The sequence below is a fragment of the Anabas testudineus genome, chromosome 4, assembly GCF_900324465.2.
Source record: "Anabas testudineus chromosome 4, fAnaTes1.2, whole genome shotgun sequence".
NCBI classification, from domain to species: Eukaryota; Metazoa; Chordata; class Actinopteri; order Anabantiformes; family Anabantidae; genus Anabas; species Anabas testudineus.
This window is the reverse complement of record NC_046613.1, coordinates 19,824,216-19,837,894: the sequence shown is the minus strand read 5'-3', so window position 1 is coordinate 19,837,894 and position 13,679 is coordinate 19,824,216. Positions and strand designations below refer to the sequence as shown.

Genomic DNA, 13,679 nt, shown 5'->3' with positions numbered 1-13,679 from the left:
ACAAGCTGTAAAAGCTGATAAAGGTGATGCTGTAACCACCACCGATAAAGATCCACCAGTGACGTCATCATAACATTTTATTTGTTAAATACTCATCTAATATCGGCATTCCTTTAGTATTTGGTCGCTGAAGGAATGCGTTTTCTTTTTCTCTTAGTGTTTCCAAACACATCGTCACTCTCAGCGCTTGCGTCAGCTCGCTTTGTCCAATCACAGCATGAAACGAAGCCTCGATGCATGACGTATACAGGAAGTCTAAACAAATGCCAAAACTGTCTCAATGAATTGATTTTCTTTATCGTTTATTTCTTCTCTAGACACTTATTTCCTCGGTCAAATCATGCAAACGTGGACTCTCGTATCTATTTGTGTCTTGCTGGGTGTTGTTACGAGATGGGGCGTTTCGTTAAATTCATATTCAGGTAGGAAGTGTGTGGAGCTTAATGCTAACATGCTCCCTTCAGCTAATCACACAGCTGTTTATTACAGAGTAGTTTAATTAAGTTTCTGTGAATCACTGACAGGAAAAGTTGGACCATTGTTATCAGACTGTTGGTGTCACGGTGAATCTGTTGTGTGTTGTGTCTGGTAACTTTGCTGCCTGATGTCTCTCCAGGGGCGGGGAAACCACCCATGTTTGGCGACTATGAAGCTCAAAGACACTGGCAAGAAGTGACCTCTAACCTCCCCCTGCACGAATGGTCAGTCTGAAGCCACATTTGTTTACTGAAAGGAACAGGTTGGAGCAATCCAGGCTTATTCAGGCTCCCAGGGACATGAAAAGATCTGAGCTCTGGGGCATTTTTAACATTTAATGCCTTGTTGTGAAAATAGGAAAACATTAAAATGAGTGCATAGATGTTTGCTGTATTGTCTCTAATACTAAGACCCAACTCTGTGAGTTTAATACCACACTAATTGAAGAACTGTACATAAGTAAAAATTGAATTGTTCTATGCAAATAAACCCATTCTAGATGAGTTAAATGCTATTCAGTCATATTAATCGTATGATAGATAATACTATAGTATATGATGTAGTACTTTTGTTGCTCTGACACATTTTCCTGATTGTACCTACAAAGTATTACTGAAATGCAAATAAAACTTGAGACAGAAATCCTTAGTTGTTAGTCTAGTTAGTGTATATATTAAATAAAGTCGAAATCAGATAAAGCTCATCATACAGTATTTGTCACGTATATGACCGTTGTACAAGGACACCCATACTATGTCTATTCCCCATAGAACATTAATGGGATCTTTAACTTGTTTGTTTAAGACTTATTATACTAATTGTGTAACATTTGTACTCTTGCAGGTATGTTAACACCACTGATAATGACTTGAATTACTGGGGTCTTGACTACCCTCCCCTGACAGCATACCACAGCTGGATCTGTGCTTATATGTAAGACATATTTCATATTTAGAGACTGTTTTTACACTACATGCTCAATTGTGTCAATGTTTACTGTGGAAAAGTGTAGTCTAAGGTGTTTCCATGTTGTTATGTGAACATGTTTAATAACTTTTTACTTTTGTGTCCTATTTATTATTTTAAAGATTTGTCCCAGATATTTTTGTCTGATATAAAACCACAATTAACTAACTTTAAATTTCTCTTTCTGATTTTGGCATCTATGACTTCCTGCAGAGCAAAGATAATAAATCCTGAGTGGGTGGAGCTTCACAGATCCAGAGGTTATGAAAGTCCAGCACACAAGTTGTTCATGAGAGCTACAGGTAGATTAAATATGAGCAAATACACTGAAAAACTGCAATCCATGTCCGCCTCAACCTAAAAATACACTCTTATTTACTTATATCTAATGTCTAATCTAATTTATTGATTAACAGTAGTGATTGTGTCAAAGCATTTCCTCTGTTTAGATGATTGATAGATGGATAATTTATATCAGAAGTGTGAAAATTAGTTTTATTTGAAGTTAGATAAATTAATTTGTGTGATTAATGTGGTTCATTTTCTGTTTCAGTCCTCGTGGCAGATTTGTTCATATACATCCCTGCTGTGGTTTTATATTGTTTATATCTGACTGATGGGTCCTCTAAGAAAAAGGTAAGACACTCACCTAGTATGTCATGACATTTAATAGTTGTTTTAACTAAAGACAAATTGAGCCAATTGTCTGGGAACTCCCTCTTAATAATGGACAACAGCACATCCTCTACATTGCTGCAAAATGTCTTATCAGAGAGTAAGGCTCTACCAAACTAAGAATAAGTACATTAAGTACTGTGATAGAATGAATGAAAAATTAATCATATGCCCAATTTTTATCATATTGGAGACATAAACTAAGTGTTCAATTCTATACTACGTAATAACTGTTGTTAGATTTTAGTTGCATTTGTCTTATAACAACTTAGAAATATTTTTTCTTCAGGTTTCCACTATGTTCTGCTTCCTGCTCTACCCTGGACTAACTCTCATTGACTATGGCCATTTCCAGTATCCTTTACATAATATGCCTATCAGTATGTGCTCTTTAAAGTTTGAAGTGATTTTCTAAAGCCTTGATAATGAAGTAGCACATTAGGTAAATAGCATATATAAATATAAATAGCAGACAGACAGCTGTATATAGGTTTAGCCTTGTATTAAATTATTAAAATTATGCTAAAAGGCATTCATACTTTATATAGAGACACTTTTAGTTCAGTATCGACCTTAACACTAGCAGGTATAATGGAGTGAGCTTGGGTTTTTTCCTGTGGGGAGCTGTGGCTCTGGGCCTGGGCTGGGACTCACTGGGATCCATGGCCTTTTGCCTGGCTCTCAACTACAAACAAATGGAGCTGTACCATGCCCTGCCCTTCTTCTGCTACCTGCTGGGGAAGTGCATCAAACTGGGATTGATAGGGAGAGGGTGAGTCTCTCTCTCTCTCTATCTTTTTTTATTTTTGTTTTCCTCCTTTTTTATTTTTCTATCTTCATTTGGAAATTGTGAGAAACCAGTAGTATAGGGGTCGAAGGAAAGCTATATAACTTTAATGTCTAATTAAAAATCTTTTAAACAAACAAACAAGATGATAAGATCATGCTTTTCTTGTTGCCTTGTTACTCTGCACAGAGGTGTGAATCAGTGCTCACGCCAGATACTAACGTCAGCCTATGAGGGAGGAGCGTCCTTAGGAGAGCACAGAATAACTGAAGTAATCAGATTGGATGCTGTTACTAGTGTGTCTGTTTATCTAGTAACAATGTACCAAGGGCATTTAGTAGCAAATGGAGAGCTGGATTAGAAGAGCCGGGGGGAAGATATGTCCAGATGACACTCTCGCCATGCCCAAACTCCTCAGCTATGCCTGTGTGTGCAACTTAACCAGCAGCTTCACAGTTACAGCTGACAAGATATCCTGACCTACACCGAAGACTTTTAGCTGATGCATGGCTTTCATTGCATTCCTCAATGCAAGGGTTGAATCCCAAATTTAGGACTTGCAGACAGTGTGTGCTAATTGTTTGAAGAGTAATAGATATACTTTAGGTACATGCCAGTGTCAGTGTTTGTCATTTTTGTGGAAATGAACGAGCGTTTCGATTTCTTTCATTATTCATTGTGTATCTTTAAATCTCACTCTCTGAGGTGTAACTAGTGTGTCTCTGTATGACTCTCTTTTTGTAGGCTTTTTCTGTTGGTGAGAATTGCTGTAACTGTGTTGGTGACCTTTGCCCTCTGTTGGTTGCCCTTCCTGTCTGACCCTGACCAGGCCTTGCAGGTGGTCAGGAGGATTTTTCCCGTGGCTCGTGGTCTGTTTGAGGTACAGTAGAGTTTTTTTTGAATGTAAACCCCCTCCTGAAAAAAAGCTTGATCTTCCCTTTAAACAAAGTCTTACCAAAAAAACATTTTTATAATTTGAATGCAGGCACTGAAGTAAAGCAACTCTCTGCTTGCAAATTTAAATTGACTGTAATTAACAAACTCAAATACAATACAATTCCAAAATACCTTTAGTGACATAAAATAATTGTAAAGCATTATAACCTAATAAGCCAGAGAAATTATTATTATTATTATTATTATTATTATTATTATTATTATTATTATTATTATTATTGTATTTTGGAGTTTTGAATTGGTTTATTGGTAATGTAGTAGTTTTTTAAAAATTCCTACAGTTGCAGAATGAAAGTTAAAGCCTTCACTTCATAAGGTTTTTACAGTTTACCACACCAGGCTCACTCTACTTGTGTGATACGTCTCTTGTCTGACACAATGATCCATACACTCAGTAGGGTGTACAACCCCTCTCCCTCCAATGCTTAGCCCGTCAGAACTGGATACCATGTAGGATCAAAGAAAACATTGGAATAAAATGCTGAAAGGTCAAGAGATCAATTTCACTCTATCTCTGGGAGGTGTTTGTGATGCACTGTAGGAGGATACAGATAAATCTAACTAATTTATGGCCAGGGCGTTTTCAGCACTACATAGCACAACCATGTTGTAGTCATATGGACTGATGACTGGGGACAACTGTACTCTTAAAGGTGTATCAGAGCACATCTGACAAATGTTGCTTGCTACTGATATACATAGTATGTTGGGCTGCTTTATACATGCACATACACACACATATTTGTATCAGTCATAGTCAGTGAGTAAAAACGAGGTATATGATATTAAAAAGACACACACAGTGTTTATGTTGTCATTGAAGGACTAGAGATAAAGTAACTGCGTGTGACTGACAGCTCAGAGGCCAACATCTGCAGCATTCATTTATGAAACCCTTTAAACCGCCTCTTGTCATGGATGTGAGAAGTAATTAAAAATTCTGCCAGGGGGGCAGTAGCAACGTGTACTGGACGAGTATTTGTTCAAGGAAATGATGCAAATATAATACACAGGGTGTGAGAGACACTATACCCCCCTGTGACGACAGCATGAGAGTCTGCCGGGGCGAGTCGCCCTGAACAAATTGTGCACATAAGCAGAAGCTTAGGACAAGGGGACAGGGGTGAGAAGGGGTGGTGGGGAAGTGGGGAGCTGGTGGCTGTTGGTCTTGGCGGCTTCTTGGAGGGGGCAGTTGTAAGTTTACCCACTGAGCTGCATTCTAGCGTCTCACGTTGCTGCCTGCTTACAAAAATGGCACCAAATGCTTCTCTCTGTGAAATTCCATGCTAGCTTATAGGTGAAGGAGCTGCACTTCTCCTGCCCCCTTACATTTTCCAATGGGACCCCCCCCACACACACACACACACATACTCATACACACTCATATGTTGCCTTCAGCGGCGTCCAGGAAAATTCCCGTAGTAGTTATTTGGAGCAGGGAGGCAGAAAGCAAAGACAGAGGGATGGGGCTGAGACAACACAGCACTGGAGGGTCCAGTGCTGCTGACTAGGCTGCCATTAAGATCCACACAGCTGTGCCGTGCTGTGAGCAGCTGTAGCACAGATGAGCCCAGAAATAGTTTTTCTAGACGGGGCCTACTTTGAGAAACCATCCACAGCATTGAACATAAAGCTGATCTAGGTGCACTGCATCATGGTGAACAGTGGCAGCTTGGGCCTCAGTATCATCTGATCCCTGCACAACTGCTTAAGCACTTAGATCAACTGAATCGCTCAGCAACGCCTTCCTCATCTGATCTCACAGCTTATAAAACGCAAGTGCTTTTTGTCTGGTATTGAAGTTGTAAAATGCCTTCAACGATATATCATTAATAAACCATAAAGATCAGATTTTCTGTGTTTTTTTAGATAATAAGAAATAACACAGTCTAACTGAAGTCAGAAAATCCTGCTTTTGTAAATTTCATTTCTATAATTTATCAATGTGTATCAATTTATCAATATGTGTTTTTCTTTTTTTGAATTAGTGAAACAAGTAAAAAAGTAATTAATGAAGAAAATAATTTTATGAAATTGTCTTTGTACTGCCCCTTCAGTGGGAAATTGTTAATAACTTCTTAGAGCTATGCTACTTATTTTCTTTCTTTCCAAAATGTCATTTTGAATCATTTACACAAGTATAAAAGCCTGCCTGATGTTTTTGTGCTTTCAGCTCACACTTTTTCTAATTGAACCAAGTGGTGTTTGTGTGCAGGATAAGGTGGCCAATGCATGGTGCAGCTTAAACGTCCTGATAAAGATCAGATCCATTCTGTCCAGTGACTCTCAGCTCTACCTCAGGTAATCCCTCCATCTATCTAACAAGCTGTCACTTATGTCTCCACTGTCTTTCATTGTTTCATTCTATCTTTTGCTATGTCGTCTGTCCTTCTTTTCTCGACTCTGTCCCTGCTGTGTCTTGTTTTCACTCCTTCCGTTTCCTGGCAAAGCAGAACATGCCCGAGGGAATGAAGACTGTGATCCAGCAGATTGGAAATAAGATCATCCCTTAAGGCAACATCTTGTGAGGAACCTCTGAACATGAAGTCACAGCTGTTTTTGGAAATGTGGTGACAAGGGGTTAAATTGCAAGGAACTACTAGAGCATGTGTCATATACAGATTTAGCAGAGAAAGTCAACCTGATAGCATTATGCGCTTTATTAGATGACATAGTGTTATCAAATGAGTGACAGAAAGAAATGAGCAGGGCTGTTAGGGGAGAAGGCATAGAGACACAGAGCGTCAGGCATGACATTAAACTTGTCTTGTGTCCTACATCCCACAAAGTATGAGGAAAAGTTATTTGGACCAAAAGCTGAGAACCTTGAAAAAAATTCAACACAGCAGTTGTATCATGGTGCTTAAATAACCCAGCACACTAAATTTAGGAGCCCTGTGTTCATAGCATGGACACATTTCTGACAGACCGTTAAGTCCAGGGATCAAGTTGGACTTCATTGACTGTAGTGTATTTCAAACAAATGAAAAACTCTCATGTCTTTTTGGCACAGACAGTGGATTGCTAAATACTCGGGTGTGGGTGTACTGTGTACTGTACATAGATTGAATCAGCTGTGAAAAGTGATCCATGTCCTTCCGGACCACAAAACCCTGCCCTACAGATAACACACTTTCATACACGCTAAATATCCGTTCACTGGTCTTTTATTACTACTATCTATATTTCGGTCTTTTTATCTAATAAACCACCTATTTCTAACTTTGCGTGTTCATCTCTACCACAAAATAATAAAGTACAGACACTTTGCTGCCCTCATTCCTCAACCTAACTTGCTGCTCGACCTTTTAGCACATTTATAAGCATCCACTCTGGCACATAGCGTCAGAGTCTTCCGGTGCCTCTGCCCCCAGCAGGTGACAATTGAAGGGTTAAACCAATGCCTATAACCCTGAGACGGGACTGGTATTTGGTCATTTCCCGCAGAGCGCGGGTCTCACTTGCAGAACTGGTGGATTGTTTGCCTCTTACATCAAAATCAGATCATGTAGTGACACTGATTGAAAATGAATCTCACCTTGTCATTTGGGAGTGTTTTATTTTTCTCTTACATCACTTTTTGCATGAAACCATGTAACCACAACCGAAAGATGCACATGTAACATGGAATTTTGTGCAATTACATCCACACTAATTTCGTCAAATCTACGTCTGTATGTTTGTTTATTCTTCCACTTTAGATTTTTAGAATTTCTGTTTTTGACAGTACTGATGTGAGTTAATACGAATCTTTATTTGTTTTGTTTTCCCAGTCTTGCCTGCACTCTCCTCGCAGTTCTTCCATCCTCTATCAGACTGCTGGCAAGGCCCACCTTCTGGCAGTTTAAACTGGCATTGGTGAGTGTTTTTGGCATAATTACCCAAACCTGATTTCAAAACAGTACAAGAGACCTGAGGTCTGTTTTTCAACTATTGATAACTAATACATTGATTATAATACATGAAGATTATTCAATAATATGTTTTCAAAATTTATTGTTTTTAATGGCTTTACTAAAAAATTACATTTAACAATCAATTGTTACTGTTTAACAGTTGTAATGGTTGTACTGGTTGTCTATTTCATTTTAGGTGAATTCATCTCTGGCTTTTTTTCTCTTCTCCTATCAAGTCCATGAGAAGTCCATCCTCTTGGCTGCCCTGTAAGTGCAGAGAAGATAAATGTAACGTGTTGAGGTTTTGTCTCACTTGCTGACATGTAACGTAACAGCTGGGATGGGAACAAATATAAATGATTATATCTCTATCTTGTAGTGATATCTTAAATAAATCTTAATGTGCATACAGTAGTTACATTTCTAGTCTCAAAAAGTCATTCACTTTATCCCCACTATGAATCTCATATTCCTTTGTCATTTTGTTAAGATGATGTCATTCAACACATACACGCAAGGACACATTTCTTCATTACTTTGTAATGTGAACAACAATATCTCTGCTGTTTATCTCGAAATTATACTAACAGAAGATAAACATTTAGCTGCTGTGATAGTTTTCCAGGGTTGGAAAATCCTGTCTGCAATTATTACAAAGCATACTGGGGTTATTTGAAAATATTTTTAGTATAAACATGGTCTAATTCTGTGGTTTAATTGGTGCATGTGTGTTGTTCATTACCATTTAGCTCCATATGTACAAAGCAGTAGCTGTTGAAGCTAGAGAGTGACGCATGGGGCAGATTTGACAGCGAGGGATTTAGTTCCTAGATCTTGGCTCATCTATTAATCTAGATTAGGGTAGATTGTTGCTTTATTAACTATTGAGTTATATCTCCCACCTGTCCCCCTGAATCAATCAGTAATGCATGTCCAGGGATTAGGAAAGAATGGCAGGCAGCAGCTCGGGGTGTTGTTTGCGCAGGATCAATTATTGGGCTGTAACAGGATCGCCAAAGAGCACTGGCTGTAATTATGCGCTCAGGAACCGGTGGAAAGTATCCCCCTCAGAGCAGTGTGCACAACTGGACCTAACACAGTCATCCAATATTCTGTATTTATATCTTAAAAAGATATACAAAAGTAGGATTTTTACACAGTTACTGGAGGTTTTTACAGCAGCAAACACCTGTGCAGCCACAGTAAATATTATGATGATGAATTGTGTGCATGGCGCCAAAGTTCAGTTGTTGTGTGTTCACATCCAGCTCAGACCTAAAATTATTGTAAAGTTATATTTAATATAACTTACTACATAGGGTGTTTATTAATGAGTTTTATTTTTATAATTTTCTTCTAGGCCTGCGTGCCTCCTGCTGAGTGACCTTCCACTAACGGTTATTTGGTTCTTGCAGGCCTCGACGTTCAGGTAATCTCTTACTAAAAATGACGAGTTGATATTGAGACATACTTTTAACTTGAAGATGAGCCTCTTAGTATAATTTTGACGAGATTAAGACGAGCAGAACTTGCCTTGAGTTACAAAGATCACCAAAATAATTTGCTGCGTGTCCTCATGGCAAAGTTGACACAACATACATAACTGCAGTGTCCATGTCATCCTTTCGTGTCTCACAGAGTTTCTGTCCCTCCCCACTGTTAACTATCAAATGGGAAATGCCATAGAAATAATCCTAAAAGGCTAAAGTGATCTGTGATGTGGGTTGAACTGAGGACCAAGAATGGAAAAGACAAGTAGTGCTGCAAATGCTCCGTCTAACTTTCACCAGCTGTTGTTAAATTCTTCCGGCAGCACTAATTGTTGTGCGTGTGGTTTAGTATAAGGATATGTGGGGATTACACAGCATAGTCTGCATGCCTTTTCTCTAAGTGTGTGTTGTGTATGGACAGGAGGTCATTCTATAGCCATTTCTCAGTACAGTCTGCACCCTCTGCAGGTTCTGCTATTTAAAAAAATACATCTTTTGTTAGCATAATTGGCAGAATGAATGCTCAACAATAGCAATTTAAAGAGGACAGAATGCAGCCAGTCTGTTTCAAATTAAAGAAGTATGTATTTTCAAAATGTTAAACTATTATCTGCTCAATGGAGCTTTATTGTTGGCGCAAAAAAATCAGAATGAGTGGTTTGTGGTGAGGGGATAGGCTTTTACAAGCTGCGGTGATATGCGATTTGCTATGAGTCAACTGTTGTTCTTGTCCATGCCCCTCTGCTAAACTAAGATAAGCTTGGCATGAATGTCAGAGCCATCTCTCCTCAGGGGACAGAAAGCTTGTGCAGGCGTGTTGGATAAAAGTTATGTGGTTTACTGTTGCCCTTCTCTTAACAAACTGAACATTGTGAGCATACACGAATATCTCTTATGTTTTCTTAATGTATGTCCACGTGTTGATGTTTGAGGTCATAGTGCACTTCTGCATAAAGACAGCCAAAATTACTAACCAGTAAATGTTCTCATCCCTTTCCCACTGTGCAGCATGCTGCCCCTGTTTCTGAAAGACGGTCTGCTGGTGCCCTACATTGTGACCTCTCTAGCCTTCCTCTTCTTCAGCATCTATCTACTGTCTGCACTCGAGCATTGTTCAGAGGAAGAGCTGAGACTGGGCGCCTACCATAAGTTGTTGTTCTGCCTACCCAAAATGGACCTGGCTTGTATAGTAAGATGGATGGTCAGTATTTAAGCCCGGCCTGGTGCAGTGACAGTACAATACCCAGCAGTAATATTGTGATTTACAGGACAAAAGATGCCTATATTTGTATTTTCTTTATTGCAACCAGGATAAATCTGGTTGTTAAGTATATTAAGATGTGAATTTAGTTTACAAACAACTTCAAAGAGGTTATTAAAATTTGATTTTGTGGTTTCTGAGAATGGTGTTCTGTAATTTAAAAGGTAGATGCTGTAGTTTCATTTCTGATAAGTTGCTAAAAATTGTAGGTAAAGGTAATATGTTTTCATATATGTCCACCACAAACACACAGAGCAGATACAAATACTTAAAACCTGCTTGTGTAGAATTTTGTCTGCATCTCTAATAATTCAAATGGTGCAACTTTATGTACAGCTGATGCATTTGTAATAAGACGAATGCTGACTTCAGGATCCCAGATGGCCTGTAACTGGCACTGGACCTAAATTGCAACCGTGTGAGGAGATATACCCAACTGTATAAATAAAGCTCATGTGCCGCTGTAAGCTGTCTAAGCTGTCCAGGGATGAAAGCCACTGCCAGCCAAAGAATTATTTATCACTTATTTAAGTTTCCACAACGTCTGAAGTGGCTGCAGCGCCAGCCCCTTAGCAATAGGAGCACCGGTAGGGTGTCAGAGATTAAGAGAAGGTGTCTTTTTATAGTGCGTGTCATTAACACAGGTTTGCCTAGATATATTTATTTACACAAGCAGCATAAATAGCAAGCCCTGATGATGGCGATAAGGTTTCATGGGTTTGGGGTGGTGAAGGTGGGTGGCATGAGGTGTTTCCTCCATCTTACTGACTGACTTATCTCTGGGTCATAAAGCCCAAATGGACACATGAATGGTCTCCCTCTCACCATCACCTCTGTAACAAGGCAAAAGGTAGTTTTGTAGGTCTTAATTAAAACGGTTCTGCTGTGTGATACTGCAAACTTTATATCTTTTCTTTATAGCATCTCTCAAATGACTAATTTGATTTCAGATGAAACAATTCATTGGTTTGATATAATAATCACACTTAAAAGTATGGAGAAAGCTAACAGTTTGTTCTCAGCCTGGGGTGCCCAGTCTTTTCATTGTTTTGCGAGGAACTGTTTCTGGTGTGGAATATCAATCCAATCATCACAAAAAAGCAGTTTGGCAAAGAGTTGTCTGCATTAAAACAATATTTTCAGCTATGTACAGAGGATAAGATATGTTAAAGTTTCTCTCTAGAGCATCTAATGTATCCCTGTATGGTGAACAGCCACATCTTTTAAACATCACTAACAATAACATTACCAAATTGAGGCTCAGTCTGAGCTTCTTAAATCAAGTGGGTATCATTTATTGTAATTTTGTCAACTTGGTTTTGATGTTTCAGCTCTTTCTTTATGCCGCTCTAGAGTAGCACCTGACGATGAGTTGGTTGAGTCTTTTAGTATTTCATTTTAAACTTAACACACTTGATCTTACCTCCCTGTTCTCATTTAACTGATAACTACTCTGTGTCTGTTGCAGTTCTACATTAGCACCGCAGCCATGGCCGGTCTGAGCATCGTGAGTGTAGTTCTGGTCCCACCACCACATCTGCCCGACTTGTTTCCTGTGTTGGTGTCTACTACTTCTTTCCTGCACTTCCTGGGAACATTTATATATTTCAACATTGTTCAGTTCAGCGGGTCACCAAGCAGAAGGAACCAGAAGAAGAACAACTAAGTGCCAAAGGGGGAGTTTTTGAACTGATTTCTCTTCAGTAAAGGCCATGTTACTAGGCCTTGTGCTCGTAATGTGCACGAGACCTTTCACTCATGCACCAAAATACAAATAGCACACATGCTGATTCAGGCATTGTATTGAAACAGTACTACAAAAATACCAAGAGACAAATTGTGACATCAAATAAAAGGAAAGGGTTTTCTAGTTTGGACCAACTGATTTTGCAAAATGACATAATGAATCTGTCCACAGATGGTGGTGGAGCTACATTTACTGCTATTTCCTGTTAAGTTGTGCACTTCACTACCTTGTCTTCAGATTGCGATCAAACACTTATCCGATGGGACTGTGGACTTATCCACTCATGTGAACTTTTTAAAACAGTTTTTCTACTGTGTTATTTTGTACAAACTTCATTTTTGGGAATATAAATGAAATTTCTCAGTGACCTGACGTGAACACCAGTGTTATTGCCACATTGTTAAATGATTTCATTTGAAGCTGCTTCACATAAACTGTCTACATTAACCAAGTAGTCTGCTAAATCACCCCTAACGGTCTGCCAGAGACAGCGCCAATAATTGGACAGAAATTATATCTTTCAAAGCTTTTACTCAACACCATTAAATATTCATTACAAGTCCTGGATACTACAAGGGTCCTGGACAAAAGACCTGTACATTTAAAACAAAACCAGTGACAGGAGAGGCCTTAAAAAGAGATGATGGAAGGTGACATATCTGAACATAATGCTATAAAGTTGAAATACCACAGAAAAAGGTACAAGCAATTTCTTTCTCCAATCTCTGAGCGAGTTAATGACAGGCATAAAAAAATCCATTACAACAATAAATGTTATCAGGTCAGTGCGGGTTGCCTGTGCATCTGAGGCTCTGGGCTGGTAGCCAATAATGGTCCACAGGGACAAATAGGAGCCCGAGATTTGAGTTAACTGTTGCTACGATGGGACATGAACATAGAAGTCCAATGTGAGTAGGTGTGAGAGGCGTTAGTTTGACCTTTTATTACACATGTTTATATAACGATGACAGTTCATTTAGAAATATGTGATGGGAAACAAGAATTTGACACTTTGCATTTCCGAAATGAGAGCAAGTAATAAAGAACAGGTAGACGACTAACACAGCTGTAGCTACTGAATCTGCTGTGACACAAATGAAACACTGAATAGACACTTTGGGCATTTTGTCAATGAAACTTTGACATTGATTAATGTTCAATCAGTAAGGCGGCTGGATAGTGTAGGGGTAAACCGCCGCCCTGTGTGTGGGAGACCAGGGTTCCAATCCTGGCTGTGGCCTACCTTCAGTAGGGGTCCTTAGGCAAGACCTCCTTACACTTACCCCCCTTTTCCTGTAAATGTTGTATCTCACTTGTAAGTCGCTGTGGACAAGAGTGTCTGCTAAATGTAAGTTCTGTAAAGCTTAAGTGAGAATTTATTTATTTCTAATTTTTTAACTCAAATTCTCAATCTAAGAAAATA

The 13,679-nt window shown here is 39.0% G+C and overlaps 1 protein-coding gene across 1 annotated transcript; it reads left to right on the top strand.

Annotated features, from left to right (window-relative positions):
* Positions 1 to 231: 231 nt before the first annotated feature.
* alg6 (ALG6 alpha-1,3-glucosyltransferase) lies at positions 232 to 12,965 on the top strand. Its single transcript, XM_026343676.1, has 14 exons — positions 232 to 422; positions 617 to 701; positions 1,321 to 1,410; positions 1,657 to 1,745; positions 1,997 to 2,079; positions 2,408 to 2,472; positions 2,705 to 2,890; positions 3,650 to 3,785; positions 6,078 to 6,163; positions 7,636 to 7,720; positions 7,955 to 8,025; positions 9,119 to 9,187; positions 10,257 to 10,449; positions 11,978 to 12,965. The coding sequence occupies exons 1-14, from the start codon at positions 341 to 343 to the stop codon at positions 12,173 to 12,175; spliced, it is 1,518 nt and encodes a 505-aa protein (XP_026199461.1). The 5' UTR covers positions 232 to 340; the 3' UTR covers positions 12,176 to 12,965.
* Positions 12,966 to 13,679: the final 714 nt, after the last annotated feature.